At 40.0% G+C, this 19,642-nt stretch overlaps 1 protein-coding gene across 1 annotated transcript in view; it reads left to right on the plus strand.

Annotated features, from left to right (window-relative positions):
• The window catches only part of adamts17 (ADAM metallopeptidase with thrombospondin type 1 motif, 17), an 85,527-nt gene that overhangs the window by 51,091 nt on the left and 14,794 nt on the right, over positions 1–19,642 (plus strand). The window contains exons 10-16 of the mRNA XM_018692940.2: positions 576–726; positions 2,842–2,943; positions 3,060–3,205; positions 4,480–4,649; positions 5,608–5,735; positions 10,101–10,221; positions 18,814–18,894. Coding sequence (XP_018548456.1) covers positions 576–726; positions 2,842–2,943; positions 3,060–3,205; positions 4,480–4,649; positions 5,608–5,735; positions 10,101–10,221; positions 18,814–18,894 — 899 coding nt within the window. The remainder of the gene's footprint in view (positions 1–575; positions 727–2,841; positions 2,944–3,059; positions 3,206–4,479; positions 4,650–5,607; positions 5,736–10,100; positions 10,222–18,813; positions 18,895–19,642) is intronic.

Raw genomic sequence — 19,642 nt, forward strand, 5'->3', positions numbered from 1 at the left:
ACTACTTTTGTAGACTTAAAATGTTATATTCACCATTCCCTTTAAAACTGCTTTGTTCTGACAGTATTAACCAGTCCACACTCTGATTACCTGTGTGCTTATATTGACTGAGTAGTTTTATCTTTCACAGCAACAGCAAACACAAACAACAGATAAGAAAGTGATCTATGAGCAATAAACCAATAGACGTATTTAAGCAAGTATGATTACTTAAGTACAGTAAGGATAGAGTGCTGCAGAGATGATGTATTTTTGTTGTCCAACCCTGAAGTCAGCATCAGCCTGTTCCCTCCACAAAAAGCCAATGGGATCATTTCATTGAGTTTTGGATTATTACAGAAAACAAACTGTGACCAACTAAAGTTTCTGATCCTCACAGGTTTAGTTCATCAGATAATCTTCACAGATGAACACCACTGTTCTGATGTTTGTTAGTCTTTGCCTTGGCTCACACTGATATGTTGACGATGTCACCATCAATGCTCATCTACATCTGCTAAGAAAATTCTTGGAAATGAAACAGTTCCCTGGTAAACACACAGCATGAATCCTTCTCCTTTGTGTCTTGTGATCAGATCCAAAGCCAGTGCCTGTCTGCTGCACACAGACCCCAGGAGCCGTTACCAGGTCCGGCTGCCTCCCAAGCTCCCAGGCATGCACTACAGTGTGGACGAACAGTGCCAGATCCTGTTTGGAACCAATGCCACTTTCTGCAATGACATGGAGGTACAACACATTTATCCTAGTGCTTTAAATGTCACATATTATTGAGTTTCCATAATATATTCTTTGTTTGTCTAGTTACTTCCAAAAAACACTGTAAAAATATATAGAGAGATTTTGGTAAAGTTTTTATTTTTTTAACTACATTTTTATCTTGTCCTTTTTCATCAATGACATAATCACAGTTAATGTTTAATGACTTTGATGCTCTCTCATCATTGTCTTAGTCATGGAAAAAAGGCAGTTGATGAACATATTTAGTCATAGTTTTTATTAATAAAATAAACACCAGTCTCTAAACTCCTCATCACTGATATTTGATGTTGTAAGTGATGTTGAGATTTCAGATAAAGAACCTGGCCTGTGTGATTTGGCGTCCTGTAGTATCATGTAGTAGTATGAGTCAGAAGCAATGTCAGGAGGGGATTGAGGGCTTTGATCAGAGTGATATGTTCTGGTGAGTGTTACAGCTCTGACTTCAGACCAGGACAGATGCTGCTAAATCAGCAGGGACCACCGGAAACATCCAAGTAGAGTGGTCCAGGAATGAATCCTAAAAACTGCTGTTTCCTCGTCCCAAAGTCAATGGGTTTTTCGTTAAATGTCTGAAATAAGGTCTGTGGTTTTAACACAAGCTCAAGACATTTTCACATTTTATTTTACGACATAAAATCAGTCAGTAAATCCTCCACTCCTGATGTTTGAAGCTTTTACATGTCTTAAAAAAGGCGGTTGCTAAGGAGTGTCTAAATGAGACTACAGAGGTTGTCGGGGACGTTAACATTATACTCACACTCTTTCAAACTATCACTAACTTTCTAAGAAGAAAGGCTTTTGTAGAAGAGGTCAGAGCTAAATTAAATGACAAGTTGGAAGCTCAGTGGTGGAGACGTTGACGTCATGTGACTGTGGTGTAGTTAGTTTATAGTCTAACATTAGCTTTTTACTTCTGGAGATTGTATTTAGGCTTCAAACATCAGAACAGTGGTGTTCATCTGTGAAGATTATCTGATGAACTAAACCTGTGAGGATCAGAAACTTTAGTTGGTCACAGTTTACTTTCTGTAATAATCCAAAACTCAATGAAGAAATCCCATTGGCTTTTTGTGGAGGGAACAAGGGTGATGCTAACTTGTGGCTACAAAAATACATCATCACTGCACCACCCTATGGGACTCCCTGTACTGTCAGATCATCTAACCAGAGTCTTAAGAGGAACCTCTGGGAGAAACTTTGCTGTGACATCAATATGACAGCTCTGAGAAACACTGCATCACTGAAACAGCGAGAAGCCTGCACAAGAAACTGAATGAACACTGGAAACAGACAACATCAACTGTCTATGGACACTAGACTACAGCTGGTCACAGCATCCACTGAAAAGAGGTCAAATGTCACGATAAAATACATGTACACAATAGCTACTAGGAGCATGAAAGCTTGAGGCAAAGTGAACAAGTGTTCATATTTGCATTTATCCTCAGGTTTTAGTTGTAAAAATGCCAGAGATTCCAGCTGTGGGACCCGAAGCATGATATTAAGCAGGTTGCTGCAGCATGAATCCACCTGGCAGTGACTTAATACATGTATACACAGTCTCAGCAGCAGAAAAACACACACATCCTGAACTTCAAGCCTGTCATTTTCCTGGGAAACTCAGAAATAACAGTTAGTCAGAGCTGTTTCTGACCATTTTGGTTGCTCCCCCAGGACTTTATATTTAGTCTGGTGTCCCAGAAAAACAGCCTTTTATTTTAAACAGGCTCCAAGTAGAGACACATCACTATTTTTATTTTTCTCTCATTTATTTCAGTTATATTTTCATGTCATTTTTTGTTAGTGCAAACTTGACAGGTAAAACTAATTAAAACTCAGTTTTAGTGACAGAAACTGATCAGAAAAATGATAAAGAAGAAAACAAACAGAATTAATTACTAAATGAGGACGGCTTTTTGGTTAAAAAGGGAAACTGAGAGAAGCAGAGTTGTGAGTATGACACGACTCTGTTGATGTACTTGTGGAATTTGACAGTAAATTAATCTGATGTTGAATTTACCTTGTGAAAGTTGGCATTTATGTGAGAATTTCTGTGTGTGTTTTTGTGTGTGTGGGTATCAGCACCTGATGTGTGCTGGCCTGTGGTGTTTAGTAGAGGGAGATGCATCCTGCAAGACCAAACTGGATCCTCCTCTGGATGGAACAGAGTGTGGAGCAGACAAGGTAGGACCGTCTCTGTCAGACAATGGCTTCTGATAGGAAACGCCTATTGAATCACTAATTTCAGTGTGTGTGTGTGTGTGTGTGTGTGTGTGTGTGTGTGTGTTTGTGTGTATCAGTGGTGCAGGGCAGGCGAGTGTGTCAGTAAGACTCCTATTCCGCAGCATGTGGATGGAGACTGGAGTCCATGGAGCCAGTGGAGCATGTGCAGCAGAACCTGTGGCACTGGAGTCCAGTTCAGACAGAGGAAATGTGACAACCCTCCGTATGTCATCTGTCTATCTGTCTGTCTGTCTGTGTGTTTGCATTGGTTGTTATGTGTTGATGTGTGACTGTGTTTATATTACCCGCTCTGTGATACACTGATGACTCATGAAGATTTAAAAAATCTGCTTCAAATAACATGATTTACACAGAAACTTTCTTTTGTCTACACTAGAGCTGTCAATTGAATAAAAATTTAGTTAATCACAATAATAGGCTGTGATTAATCATAATTAATCACACATTTTTAAATACTAGTATTTACTTGTACTTTGTGGAGATATAAAACAAAAACAGTCTGTGGTCTGTGGCGATTTATTTTGCAGCAGCATTATTTAGCTTAGTTGTTGTGGTTGTGTTGACAGACCTGCCCTGGCTGAACTGTTCCAGTGTAGTGTGACGAGCTACATCCAGTCTCGGTGCTTTGCTAACATCAGCAAAGATGTGCTTTGTACTTCAGACTTGCTGTGCTCCAGTGGAAAAACAGTTTATCACTGCACCGTGTACACACAACTTTGGTTTTATCTAAACTCCCATCTGGAAGCTTTTTAAAATGAATATTTCCCTTGAACACACCAGTTACGTTAGCCTTTCACATTTGACCCTGAGTGGTAAACACTTGCGCTGGGATTATGGGAGGAGGTTGTGCTCAAACTTGGCGATATGATTAATTTGTGTCAAAAAAAACAAACAAACAAAAAAAAAAAAAACGCCTTAGGGTCTCTGGATTAATTGTGAGCGTTAATGCGTTAATGTAGACAGCCCTAGTCTATACCCATCCTCTTTCACACACACTGTATTTTCCAATCATGTGGGATCACTTTTAAATTAAATTGGGCACATACAGAATGAGGTCCTGGATCTCTGTTTGTGAGTCTGTCTGGAGAATTTACTCTTTAATATGTGATACTGGCAGTATCACCACAGCATGAGTTTCCTCCATCTTACAGAACTTCCCACTGAGTGCCACGCTGCCCAGAGGCATCTCTCTGAAAAGCCCTTCACAGCTTAACTGATTCTAATTGACATTCAGGTCAGCTTCCATACAAGCATGCATGAAAATAATGAAGTATTTTCATGCATGCTTCATTTCAGTGACACTGACCTGTTTTATAATTGTGTTAAATTCAACTTGTTAGATGCGCACAGATTCTTACAAACATACTTACAAACACTTTGTAGCCTCTGTTCACTTGTTCATAATATATGTAATATATGTGTGTTTGTGTGTGTGTGTCTGTGTGTGTTTGTGTGTGTGCATGCCTACACTCACAGGCCTGGTCCTGGTGGGCGACACTGTCAGAAGACCAGTGTGGAGCACAAAGCTTGTGAGGGTCCTCCCTGTCCTAAAGGGGCACCCAGCTTCAGAGACCTGCAGTGTCTGTCCTACGACCGCCACGCCAGCAAGAAGAAGGGCAGTATGCTGACTGCTATTATTAATGATGGTGAGACACACAGACACACAGGTTCCCATTTATAAAGTAATAGACAATCCAAAGCTAAGTAAAGGTCTTAGTTGTTTGTTTAAGTTTTGAGGTACAGCTGTACTTGACTAATAATCTGTTGGTCGTGGCCAACAGAAACAAGTGGCTCCGCCCTCTGTTTTCATCAAGAATCTAACTCCACAGTTAATTCTGTGATTCGCTCATTTTAAGACAAGATCTGGTCATAAAGTTTACATCCTGTTGTGTGTGAACTGTGAGGCAGCTAAAAAAAAGTTTCACAACACATCGACTGACGAATCAGGGACTTCCTGACTGATGCATCAAATAGTCAAGTTTTGGGGGGCAGCAGCCCTAGTTTGAGGAGCCAGTGTAAAAGATAGCAAGCTAGTGTAATGTGAGACCTTTTAGTAGACTTGGTCAGAACCCTCCTATAAGGATCCTGGACCTCTCATGTCTTGCTGAGGGAAAGTAGAAGAGAGTTAGACCTTACTTAGTTTTTCAGATTAAAGCATGACCATGACATTCAACAGTTTTGCTGCTACAGCTTTACTTGCTCTGATATGACCTGTAGCTTATGTGGCTAATGTAAACTAATGTTACCAAACTTTAGAAAGATAATTATGTGTAACTTACTAAGACAGTTAGTTGACTTTATGACTCATCTTTAATTGTGTTACTGTTGGACTAAGTTTTATCACACATAAACATTTCAATGATTTATATCTGTACTGAAATGATTTGTTGTTATGATTAGGAGAATTAGCGAGCTGGAGCAGTTAGATGATTAACTTTGATCATTTTTGTAATTTCATTGTTATTATTTTTGTATTATTTCTGCGTAACATTGGACGGCAACACATCTTTATCATTATCATTAATGACATGATTTTGTATCCCTGTGTGTGTGTGTGTGTGTGTGTGTGTGTGTGTGTGTGTGTGTGTGTGTGTGTGTGAGCAGAGAAGCCGTGTGTGTTGTTCTGCAGCCCGGTGGGTCGAGATGTGCCAGCCCTGATGGCCGACAGAGTGATGGACGGGACGCCCTGTGGACCATACGAGGCTGACTTGTGTGTTAATGGGAGGTGTCAGGTATGTACACACATTCATGGACACCTGTGCATGCGCCTTCAAATTCATGTTATGGACTGTTTCACACCAAATATGCCTTCATTTGGCCTGGTAGCCTGCCTGCTCCTCTGTCCAGGAGGGACAAAATCACAGCTGGCTTCCTTCAGCTGCCATGCTTTGATTGGCAACACTAACCCCAACAATTCAGTCTTTTCAGCATGCCAGTCTCTGCTGATTGTTAATGGTCCTGCAGGCACAAGCACAGCAAAGTCCTAGACTGTGAGGTTTCTATCTAAACTTAGCACAAAGTTCAATATATGACTTTTTTTCCAAACCAAGATGGCACCATGAATGGCTGCCATGACTCATACCGCTCTTGTGCTTTGACCGATCTATTCCACCTTTTCAACATGATTACTTTCACCAGAGAAGAACTGCTGAACATCTAACAGTCCATTCCACATGATTTTGTACCAGTCTTCAGTTTTTTTTGTCAGAGGAATGTCAGCTTTCTTTGTGGCTTAGAGGAGATGCAGGCAGGGAAAAATGTGCAGGTGGAGTTAAGAAAGGGGATCCTGAACACCACTCCTGTCCATCCACCTGGTGAATCTCCATTTTGTAGAAAACAAACTGGATGAACTGCTGCTCATTGACAGGAAAAACAACTGCAGCACAGCAGCTTCAGTCAGGATCACTTCAGTCAAGGAAAATTTCATTTCCATCTACAATAAGTTACATCTGGTGGTGTTGCTCTGTTTTTGGGACCTGCCTGCCATTCAACATCCATGAGCAGGCATCAGTAACAACAGACATGACACTGATTGAGTCAGACTCTGCACGAAAAGGAAGAGCTGGGGTGGGGCTTGGTTGCAAAGTGGCTTGCAGAGGAAGCACCCTGTCTGAGATTTACATACAGTACAGGGATAAGGGAATCAACTGAACTAATGCTATGCTCTGTTATTTTACACTATGCACCTTGTACCATCTGTTTCATTGCTTACAACCTCAACAACTGGTTGAGTTTATAGATGCTGTATTTTGGCTCCTTTGTTTGTTTGTATGTTTGTTTTTTTTCCTACTGGATGGCACGTATTCGCTGTAGATCTGTGTTTATTTATCTTTGCTCAGCTCTTTTGTCTTTGTCTGCCTAAACATTGTTACTGGTGCTGTGTACAGCTGATTTGGATGATTGACTGGCTGGAAGCAGCTAAGAAAGTCTAGTTTTGTAGGGCACTGATGAATTATGTCATTTGTTGTTTAGTTTGGAGGACTTGTTGTGACAGTGATAAGAGAGATGAGAACAATGTAGGTTTGACAAACACAAAGTGTGAGTGTTTGTGCTGTGTGACAGTTTATTTGCATTATTCCAGAGACAGAGAGGAAGCCGGTATGTGTCAGAGGAGGACTGTGCTGATATACAAGGCGGTATCATAAGTTTTAGGTGGGACAAAGGTAACTAGAAATGGCGTGATGTGATAATAATATCAGCAAACTTTATGATAATAGCCAAGTGCCAGTGTCACAGGTGCAGGATGAGTTTAGTCTTCCAGCACTGTTGTCATCACTGAAAGTCATTAAATAACAAATAAACACATGTCCCAGTGCAGAGCTGTGAATGAGGTCCCTGCAGGGATCAGCAGAGCACCTCATTCATTAGCAGTCAGCAGTGGTGGAGTGAATCCACAACCTGTTCCCCAGGCGAGGGTTGGGGGGTTTATTTGGATCTGGTGTCTCGACTACAGTCAGTCTTTTGTGTTTATTAGCAAATGCTGGATGCTGGTACATTCAGGGGGGAATTCCCCCCTCCCTCTATCCAAGACAGAGAGAGAGAAAGAGAGGTAGGTTGGTCCAGAAAGTCAAATATGGATGCAATTATCATGACGCACATGTGCTCACAAAAGACTTAGTTCTCACATTTCAGCGGTGACTCATGTATCCTTAACTGTGCAAGAGTACAGCTGAAGCACACACACGCACGTGTGTGCTTTTCCATATGCTCTGCCTCTCCCTCTTAACACACACACACACACACACACAGATGGGTAGCAAATTAAAGTAAAAACTTGAGACACATAAATGCAGATGCCTCCACACAGGGAATCCACACCAGTCCCCCAAACTGAACACCTACTGGAGATTTTGTGACTAAAGTGTTCTGGTAGTGACAATGACCCCAAACATACAGACAATCATAAAGAACTATCGTCTTTGACTTGAAGAACAAGGAGTCCTACAGATAGTACAGGCCCCACATGAACAAGTGAACATCATGTTGTCAGTTTGGGATTACATGGAGAGAGAAGAGCCACTGAGACAGCCTAAATCCACAGATCATCTCTGGTAAACTCTCTAAGATGTTTGAACCAACCTAGTCGCCAAGCACCTTGAAAAACTGTGTGCAAGTGTACCTACAGTAGAACTAATGCTGTTTTAAAAGAAAAGGTGGTCACATCAGATATTGATATAAGTTAAACTACTCATGACATCCTCAACGTTGTGCCTAAAACTTGTGTACATGCTGTATATGTAGTGTATATAACAAGAAATGTGCTGGTCCTCCCATTTTGACAGGATAGAGATTGTAGCTGTGTTTAGGATTCATGTCTCAAAATAGAAAGAGTCATGCTAGGGTCACAATGACAATTGATTTACCATGACAGACCTTACATAGACCTCTTCATAGTGTGCAAAATATTCTTTGACGGTTAAAGGGTCATGTGTGATGCCAGTACTTCAAGGGATGTAATAATATCAAATGTGAATAAATTTAGCCACTGAGTTGGATGGTTTATTATGATCTCTATCAATAAGTCAATCAGACTTGTGACCTGACCAGTAAGCCAATCAAACTTGGTCTCTTGTTTCTCGTCTCTTTCCTTTGGTCTGCTCCCCTCGGCCTTTGTCATCATCTCATCATTGTCTTGCCTCTGTTGCCAAAAATGCAACTTGCACTCTAGTTCTGTCTTTCACCTGAGAAGAGGAGGCAGAGGAGGAGTTGGAGGATAGAGACTGTGAGCTGCAGACAAAGAGGAAGCAGAGGTTACAGAGGAGTGGAGGTGGCATGGATGTTTTTCTAAGCCTGGCATGTGAAACTCGGACATACTATGAAAACACTGGTTAGGAGAGAGAGAGGGGGAAGAAAGGGGGGGGGGTATATTCAGTGTTGCCAAGAAAGAAAATAGACTGTGTCTGGCTGGAGGAGGAGGACCCTGGCAGTCTGAGTGAGCTGGAGAGGACCACACGGCTTTATGATTCAGCAAACTGAGCACCATGCATTACTTTCTCTTTGTGTGTTGAGACGCTTTTCATGTTAAGTTAGAACTAGGTTTGCGTCAGGGTTTGGGTTAGGATTAGGGTTGGGGTTAGGCATTTAGTTAAGATGGTTAAGTTTTGAGTAAGGTGCAAGGGAGTGCATTATTATATCATTTACAAAATGTATCAAAGAAAGTGAATGAAACGTCCAGTCCTGTTCCAAGTGAGATCGGCCGATTTTAGGATTGATTTTAAATGTTGGTTTTACACTTCTCACATTAGTGACCTCAAGACCCCACATGTAGCTGTTTATAACCTGAGGTCCTCAATGGCCGCTTTGCTGACTTCATTAGTGTTTGTTGGCAGGGGTGACCCTGTGTTTGTAGTCAGGGGCCCCAGTGAGTGAATAAGCTTATTGTAAGATCTCAATTTAGCTAAGTCTGCATCTGCTTTTAAATCTACTTTCAAAATATTTTATTTTTATTTGCATCTTGTGCAAAACGTGCCATGAAGAATTAAGGCTATTCTGGGAGCATGGTGTTTCTAATAAAGTGCTCAGTGAGGGTATTATGTGCACATGCACATCCATGCTGTAATTGCCACTGCGTATTAGGGAGTTCATCCAGCTGCCTCCAAAAAATGATCCTCAAAAACTCAAAAATATATTTTTTGTAGCAAAATGTAATGCTGCCCAGATTAATGTTGATCAAAGATCTGATGTGTATCAGTTCATCTCAGAGACATTTGTCCAAGTCAGAGGACTAAAACCTGATTTTTGCTTAATGTAAGGGTGCAACAGGAGTCCTGTCGTAGATTCCTACAGGCTAACGTTGGATTTCTCTAACTGTTATCACTACCACACGATCATGAGATATTGTGCTATGGACAGTAGTTACTGGAATTTCATTGTTTTTACATTCTTTGATTGACTTTGTGATACAGAGTGACAGTGGGCTACATGCATACTTACAGAACTGGAGTTAAATCCAGCTAACTTCCAACTCTCCTTGTCTCATTACTGATAAGAGACTACTGCTGTACAACATTTTTTAAAGTAAAACATCAGTGTGTATCACCAGGGCAACTCCTCAGCCCTCATTTTATTGTTGTTCTTCATTCTTTTATTGTGGGCAGAAAATTGGCTGTGACGGCATCATTGGCTCTTTGGCTAAAGAGGATCGCTGTGGCGTGTGTAATGGAGATGGACGCTCCTGTAAGATCGTGAGAGGAGACTTCAACCACACCAAAGGAATGGGTGAGTGTGTGTCTGGTTCAGTATCAAACTACTATGCTCTGTGCCTGTGCGCTTGTCAAAAAGAATCTGAACCTGAACTAATTCTGTTGTGTAAGTGTCCTGGTTTCGTTGGATTCTGAAGGTATAAAATGCAATGGTCAAACTTAAAGATGTTGACATGAAATTGTCAGTTTCTGCTTGAAAATGTCACATGGGCCTTCAGTACTGATCCAACACAGCCTGTCAGTTTTAAAGTGGAAGAGGTTATAGTATAGCTACTGCAGTCTGTTGCATTGGTTCTGAAATATGGGGATCAGGTCGTTGTGGTTTATTCAAAGGTGCAACACAATGAGAAGCAATTAAATAGCAGTTTGATTTATTTATCCACAGAGTTGGGTTGTGATCTGATACCAAAATGCAGGCAGTTTCATTCCTACACATACCACCGTGGAAGTTCCATGAATTATACAAGGATGTTATGTAGCAGCTACGTAAGAATGTTTTCATAGTTTTATGCAACTTATCTTCATGATACAGTCGAAGCTTTCAATACAAAGAATTTTACATTATTGGACTTGTGTACTCCAGCTGAAGTCACATGTAGTATGATGTTGCAGTGTGCTGTAGCACCTTATCTATACGGACAGCAGCAGCAGTTGTATCACCTTCCACTTGGGAACAGCGATTTGTATGTATTAGTTTCCCCTCCCATCTGTTTTGTCCACTGTGTACACAGCTCAGTTATCCAGTGGTAAATTAACATCATAAATCCATCGGTGAGGTCAGTTTTTGTGTCTGTGAAAACACTTTTAAGACTTGTATGTTTTGATGTTTATAGTAAGAAACTGTGCTTGTTTTTAGTTGTTAATGAGTTATTAAAAATGGAGCTGAGTCCGCAGCATTTCACTCACTATTTCTGTTAACATTTCACAAGGTTAGTTAAGGATTTGACTAGAGGATTCCTAACACACATTTACGCATGCATGCTGATGCATATGCATGCAACCAAGATAGGCTGGATTACCAGGAACAAAGAGCTGTTTTGAGCGAAATATCAGAAATATTTTAATAGGCCTTGGTTTTGGGACCCATTCATGACCCATGTAGTATATGCAAATATTCATACAGGGATTATTGTAAAGCTGGTATACAATTTGTACTCAAAGGAAGTGATACAGTGCTTGTACCACTATACATAAAACAAACTGTAATCTTGGGAAGGGTAACATTAATTGTGTAGCTTGTGTAGCTGTATCAGGTCATGTCTAACCTATCCCTTTAAAACCGAAACCTTTGATCACTGAAGAAGCCAACTGATCACACAAATGGTTTTATGCCTGGAATACCTATACATACATTACATATTAGATTAAAATCAAAGGACTAGGGCTGTCACTTTTTCAAAAAATCAAGATCGAACAAATTTGAAATGACCTGCAATTCTCTCAAATTAATCTAGCCCACTCCCCCAAAACACCACAACACGACATTTTTTTGTTACTTTATAAACCTAGCTCAGTGGGTTGGTAAGCTAGCAGGTGAGTCTTTAGGTTTGTTGTTGTTGAGAGCAAGGCAGCTGCCTTTTACAAAGTCGAAAAACAGTCTTAGTGTTATTAGTGACTTTGCGATTCACGGTGTAGAACCCAAATACTTCCACACACTGCTTCTCATATGTTGTGGTGTTGTGATTGTCTGCTCAGGACAGCTCTGCACGCTCCATTTTTGTAACAAAACAACACTGTATTATCACTACCGTAGTTTACAGATGGGTCAATAGGGCCTGCAATAGGTCAAGCTGATAGAGCGCCCTCTGCTGGATCACAAGCAAACTACTTCAGATGGTCTGATTTGCTTATAGAGACTGCAGCCAACATCTCAAACAGGTCATTACAGCTTGAATATTAACTTTTCCCCTGTTGCGTTTGAATTTTAATAAAAAGTGACAGCTCTACAAAGGACATCGTACACTGAAGCACAGTATTTGAGTACATACTTCGTTACTTGCCACCACTTCTTCTGCATAAGACATTAATTGAATATGATACATTTGAGTTTTTTTTGGATGTTGCATTATCAGACTGGATTTACAGCTTCTGGTTGGACAGGATATCACACAGAAGTATAATGCACACAACTCCTCATTATCACCTTCTTTGCCTTTAGTGATCATATTTTGTGTGGATATTTGGGTTGTGTTTCAGTAGCCCATGTGACAGAATCTGTGGCCACTGATAAATGAATTAATAATTGGCCGCAAACTGAGTCAGAGGAGGGGATAATAACTGGAATGAAAGCTTGTTAGTGTACTCACGTGCACACACATGCTGGTGTGGTCCACAGGACATGTGACCTTCCTTCAACTTCCTTGTCTTGTCCTCCAGTCACCACTAGGCAGTGTAAGAGGGTATCTACCTGTGTGATGGCTAAACCCAGAGCTGTCCCCAAGTGTTTCTCATGTAAGATGCATGCACTGTGTGTGTGTGTGTGTGTGTGTGTGTGTTTCCTGCACTGTGGAGTGTTTTATTGTAGGTAGATGAGAGAAGCAGTTAGCTGTGGGCTCCCCTGGGGGGTGTAGTCTGAATCTTAAAGCTTGGTTACAGTTACATAACCAGCTGTTTGACCCCGTTACCCCATAACCCAGCCGTGAAGAATGCCAGGGACGCATTCCTTTCATCCAAGCTGTTTCCTTCTCCCGACTTCTCCTGCCAAGTGGTGGAGTAATGGTGGAGGGGGGGAGGAAACAGTCGTCTGCAATAAAATGCCTGCCTTCACACTCCTGAATCCTGACCCAGTACGCTGCACATCTGGTTCTGCTACCAGCTTAGGAGTTTGACATTTACTGTACCGCATACAACGTCATACTTTAACATGTGGCATTTGCTTCTTAAAACATCAAATTTGCTGCTTTTTAAACCCAGGAGAGCCCACAGCAGTCTGTGTCTAACCATAGGTGGATGGGCAGGGTGGTGGAGGGCTGATGGATACAGCGTGTGGTGTGTTTGTTCATCGTGGATACAAGTTGCCCGAAACGCTCAGATAAAGATGTGTTACAGGTTCAGTTTCACTCTGGACTCACAAAATTTTGTGTCATGAACGCAACCTGTTGAAATGCAAATACCATATCTGCACATGAAGATAAATTATTTTTCCTCTCTGTGAAAGGAAGATATGGAAAGACTTTGAAACAAACAGGCACAATACTCACATTGATACTAAGGGCAGCTCTTTTAAGAGGCTTTTGAATACTAGGGGGCAGAAAGACTCTAACAAACTTTTAGCTCATTAAATATTTTTTGCAAACAGTTACCTCATACTTTTGGTTTATACATCAATCAGAAACACAGAAACATACACATCTGAGTTATTTCGATGTTTTGTTTAAAGGGAAATTTGGCATATTTCAGCCTGGTCATTGTGGTTCTATGAGTCCTGCTGACTTTGCACTCACCTCCTCTGTCGTAGAAATTTGCAAAAAATAACACAGATTGAGTGAGCTGTACAAGCGGTTTACAGCTTGCCAAATAAACATGATTTTTACATGAATTAACTTTAATGTGTCTTTGTGTCTGAATGAAAGTAAACACAGAAAGTAGCCACCTGGAAAGCCTGCAGTGGCAAATAGCCTTCTGTGTTTACTTTACGGACTCACAGACAGTGTTTAAAATGATTAATGTAAAAATCATCTTGATTTAAGAAGCCAATACTCCTTGTTTCATTGGAGTCCTTGTTTCCTCATAACTCTACAATGAAGGTGGCAAGTGCATTATGATTCATATGGTCATACTAACGGGAAATAGGCTAGGTTGAAATGGCAGAATTTTCCTTTAAAGTATCTAAATAAAGTACTCCAATAATGTAGCAGTGTACTCTCATAAAGGCAGGACACTTATGAGAGGTAGATTAAAAAGTGATTTACCTACTAGCACTACCTTAACATATCCATCCGTCCAGTATTCACTGTTGTTGCAGCATTTGCTACTCAGTTTTATGGTGGCCCCTAAGGACAAAACATATACAAAAGCAAAAGCACAAATATCCATAAATACTGCAAATTGTGGACAAATACTAATACTAAAAGTTGTGCAAAAGTTAAAACAGTTTTTTACTTACTTGTGCAAATAAATAAAGTATAGAAAACCACAAGAGACAGGCATTTATTTCATAACTTTTATTATGGAGCTACAAAGAAATCATGAGGTCCGAGCCTCTGTGACCTCAATAGTGGGCAAGGCCATGTGTGCACATGTACATGAGGGATGGCAGGTCAACAAGGAGGATGCATTTTGGTCATTTTGCTTACAAGGGGGAGGCAACCACCTCAGCCCGGCTCAAATAGCCTACAAGGTATAATGTCAGAGGAGGGAGCTTGCACATTTTTTTTTCATGCAGTTAATTTAGTTGTCATATATATTATATTAAACTCTTGTCTTTGTTATGAGTATATTCACACAGAATGTGAATATTACACGGCAAAACAGCAATGCAGTTTTTTTACACTGTAAATAAAGGCATGACAATCACACAAACCGCTGGAGGCTGCTCTGGGTTGGTCCTCTGCTTCCTCAGATGGTGGCACTCACATCAGCCAGCTGGACATCAAACTGTCCCACCAACATCCTAAAGTGTGTCCGTGACTGGTTGTGGTAGAGCTGAGTATTTTGCACTTTTGCATTGCTTATTGGTGTTGTTCTGTACACAAAACACACTACTGTACTGTGGCTTGTAATGTAATGTCACATCACACTTCTGCATTGAGATTATGCAACACACTTCACTGCAGATTTTGTAAATGTTCAGTGAACAACTGTACTCTGTCTTATTCTGCCTGTACTCTGACAGGTGCTGTGCTAATTCTCAATTTCCTACATACAGGTTATATTTGGTGTCCTACAATCAAATACAAAAGTCAGGAAAATATTTGACATTGTTTATTCATTTATTCACATCAGCAACATTAGAGAAAAGGAGACACCTGACACTATTTCACAGCGTTTTTCTTCATAGAGTGGCAGTTTTAATTTCGTAGTATGTACCTACAATGACAATTAAGGCAATTCTGATTCTGATTGTTGCCTGTCTTTTGTTTTGGAAATGTTAACTGCTGTCTGTAGTGAAGGTCTGGGGAATAGTTTGAGGAATGACTTTACTCATAGCTTTGGTGCTTATTATGTATCTTTTAGAGATAATTTCCTCAATGTTTGTGCTTTTGCTTTTGTGTCCTTAAGGCAAAGTGGTGTTTGCCTCGTAGCCAAGAATATCACACACACACACAAAAAAGCTCAATAGATTTACTAACCACTGAACACTGAAACCAACAGGAGCTTGGTTTTGTCATGTATGGTGCAGGGAAAGTGCCAAAATTCAGACTACTGAGAAATCAGAGAAGCGTATGTCTATATCAAGGCCAGCAATGGATTTAGTTGCTGATGGGCTGGTCATTAGCAATGGCAGGGTGGCTCAGTAATGGACACGGAGACATGACGTGATGAAAACAGCATAGTGGCAAAAGCACACATTCATCCACTACAAGGAACTTGCATTTCATCCTTTGGGTTCATTTGACAAAATTTTTGGTGTTGTCTTGTCAGTGTGTCTGTGTTTGATGTCACCAAAAACTGGCTGTCAGTCACTGTCAGAAGCAACTGTATCCTCCTACTGTATAACTGTGAACTGTGTGTTGTTGGTAAGTATGAAGTCATATTGGTGTCTGACTGTAACTGTGAAGTACTGCACTGTAAAATAATGTTGGGCATTATTCTGGGACAAAGCAGCTCAGTCAAATCACATCTGCTTTGTTAAAGTATATGACTCCAGTTAAATGTCTGTTCATCTTCTCCTGGAGCACAAACAAATATGTGACAGTATTTTTGGACACTCTGTTCAGGCATTATCAGTCTAAACAACATAAAAGGCTTTTTTCTTGATTTGAATATTTGCAGTTTTGGCCATCATTTCCATTAGGTACAAATATATTTTACAAGACTCTCCTGATATGCCTAAAAGCAGTCTATGTTTAAGAACCTCAAGTTGACATCTAAATTATCACTGTTGACCTTGGTGAACTGATGGGTCAACTCTGACTTTGACACAGGAGAAAACTGATCTCTAAGCTTGACCAAGACTTAACCACAGCTGTGTCAGATTACAAATCTGTCAAATTAATCATTTTGTGACACTGATTTGTCAGTCCTGTAGAGGGTACCATCAGAAAGTGCTGTCCTGCCAACAGAGCCGTCATATGGGTCATTTTGTAGGGTTATGAGAAACAACATATTCTGTCCTATAGTTTGGAGGACACAGCCTGACAGTCCAGAGAAAAGCCTTAACCCTGCAGAAGTGAAGTGTCATAGCATAATCTATTTTTATCAACTTATTTAGAATTGAAGACAAAGGTCATAGTTGATGTAATTACGCAGATTATCTGTTTTGATCTATTTTATGGTCATGCACGAGGATTATGATTGATATTTCAGCTGTGTTAAATTTATGTTTCTCTACCACATTATTGTGACGTCCTGTTGCCACAGAGGGTTTCTGTTCCTAGAGCTCAGCTGTAAAATGTTTAGGAAAATGTTGTCATAACCGATGAGAATGATGGCCAATGTAACCAAAATAAGACTGAAATTGAATAAGAAATCATAAACTCAACTGAGGTCCTCATGTATATGCTCTTCTATGACTTTCTGTAACATCATCTTTATGTTAACCCTCAACACTTAGCCACAGTCATTGGTAGAATAATTGGTAGTTGTCAGATTGAGCTGCTTTGTGTTGAAATAGTGCCCAACAAGCACAAAAAGGTATGCTGTGTGTGAAGAAGGGCTGGTGGCTGGTTGTGCAACAGAGATGCCACAATTAGAAAGTAAAATATTATAATCCATAATAAATCTAATTGTGTTACAGTGCCTAACAGTACCACCAAACCCCCAAAATTAAAGGGACTATTTGTAAGTTTTCTCTGCTGCTGAACATGGTATCTTGCCGGTAGCGGGTGGTGGTGATGGTCGCTTGCCAAAAAGTTCAGCCGTTGTCGTGTTTATAATACAAGAGGTTGGAATACACCGTCTGAGCAGTGCTACTTCTTCAGGGAAGTCTGGATGCTACAGTGAGTCGCTATTGGAAAGTGACAAGACGGGCCAGCCAGGCCGGGGATAGCTGATTAGCATGCTAACTTCAGTAGAAGAAAAGAAGTGATAGAACTAGAAGCAAAACATTTGCCTTGCTTTCCACCACTGGAGACAGCTCTTGGTGGATAAAGGAATGAAGTTTGATGCTGAACTTGCAACATTTCTTCTGGACTGGTAAGTAAACAGCTGTTGCTAATGTAAGTGGTGTACCAATGGCAAAACTTACAAATAGCTCCTTTGCTCCTTATATTCACACTTTTCATGGGTGTTGATGGTGCTGTCTGGTGTTGTAACAAAGTCAGAGAGGGTCAAGTGAATTTGGTGAACTGCTGCATGAAAATATTGCCTAAAGATATTGCTCTACCACTGACATTAGTACAAAGGATTGTAGCTGTGTTTTCTTTTGTTTTCCATATCTGACATGCCCAACGTAAATGGACCTTATTTATAGTTAACTACAATGAATAACATCTTTTGGAACAGGGGGACTTACAATCCCTCACCCAATGTCATCTGTGATAGGCTCCAGCCCACCCTGTGACTCTTAAGGATAAGCGGGATAGATAATGAATGGATGAGTATAGATAATTATAGATAGATAATGGATGGATGGATGGATGGATGGATGGGTAGGTCCCATCATTTCCTGTCAGCCCTCTGCTGCATTCTACCTAATAAAGGCATAAAAAAAACTTAAGTACTTAAGTATGACAACCACGCTCAAGAATTATTGGGTATTTCAAGTATTATTAAGGTATTTGGTTAAAAACCAATGTATCAGGGAAATTAAAATTTTGACCTGATGATGGCACAGAATTACCAAATTTCATGGTAATACATCCAATAGGATCAACATTTCATGTCTTCTGCTGTTTATCTAATTTTCAGAATGGTTATTATCATTATTTAGGCTGCAACTAAAAATTGTGTTTTTGCCTTTTCAGTAAATTACAGAAATTACAGATCTTACCTTAGTCTGAACAGAATTTAAGTTTTAGTTATTGGAATTGTTGTTACAGATGTTAAAAACTGAACCTTTGATTGATCTTGATTGAAATTTGATTTAATAATCAGATTGAAAACTAGACTATTAAAATGCAGTCATGCCCTAACTCTAACTTATTATAGTCTCCTTATGTTTACTTTCAAGTGTTGGTGTAAAGACACATCAAAACACAAGCTACAACTAAAACACTACAGCATGTTTGGTGACTGGTCCTGAAGTTTTTGGTAATCTGCAGTAAAAGGGAAAAGAAAACACTGGTATCGTCCTTTAATGACTCAAATGCTAAAAAGGAAAGAACAATAAGTGATGAAACTGTACAAAAATGTAAATATATCTGATAATATGAAGGACTGAATTCAATTGTGCAGTGGACAGAGCATCTCTGATACAGACACAAAGGTCACCAGCCTATCGTCTTCCTTGTCCAACTGTATGTGCCTCTGAATATGTTTTCACCTCATGTTTTTTTCTTTCTATCAGGCTACATTGAGGCTGTGGTTATCCCTGCAGGAGCCAGGAGAATCAAAGTTGTGGAGGACAAACCTTCACATAGCTTTCTGGGTAATGATGATTGTGTTTTACAGGGTGTACTTAAGAACACTGAGAAAGATCACTACTCCACATGTACACACAAACACAAATAACATGGCTATTTCTGAGCGTTTGGTAGCTGCTCTTAGTATTACTATGCATTCATATGGCCCCACGATCATTTGTCTCTTATCTGGAAGAAAAACGTGAGGCTTTTCTGGAGACACTTTGAAACTCAGATATATCTGATGAATGCCAAAGATCACAAATTTCCACAGACAGAGTATATATGAGCACATCAAAGAGATTTCTTGAACAATACTTGGGACTTTTTAGACTTAAATTTGGGTAGTTTACCCTTTCTGCAATTGTATTTATTAACTCCAGGCTAATAGTTAGGATAATTCTGGTTTATTACAATGTTGGACTTGGTTTTGATGGTTCTGTCCAGTTTTGATTAGATAACAAGTATTCCATTGTATTAGGTTCAACACAGATTTCTACCAGTGATCTCAATAGACAGTCGTAGTTTGTTCCAATTTAATGGGAAGCCTAGCTCTCCACAGTTGGTTGGTCATCAGAAAACCTACAGTCCACTTTGATTTCTTTTAACAGACTGGTCCTGTTTGTGGTTGATGAAAAGACTGCAGACACTGGTCAATACACCTGTCTCAAAATGTTGACCTATACAATAACTATTATTATTAAGTTGTTTTAAGTGTAGAGCATTTCATTTAACATACCACTCACCTAAATATTGTTGTAGACAAAGTACACA

The sequence above is a fragment of the Lates calcarifer genome, linkage group LG2 (assembly GCF_001640805.2).
Source record: "Lates calcarifer isolate ASB-BC8 linkage group LG2, TLL_Latcal_v3, whole genome shotgun sequence".
Classification (NCBI taxonomy): Eukaryota; Metazoa; Chordata; class Actinopteri; family Centropomidae; genus Lates; species Lates calcarifer.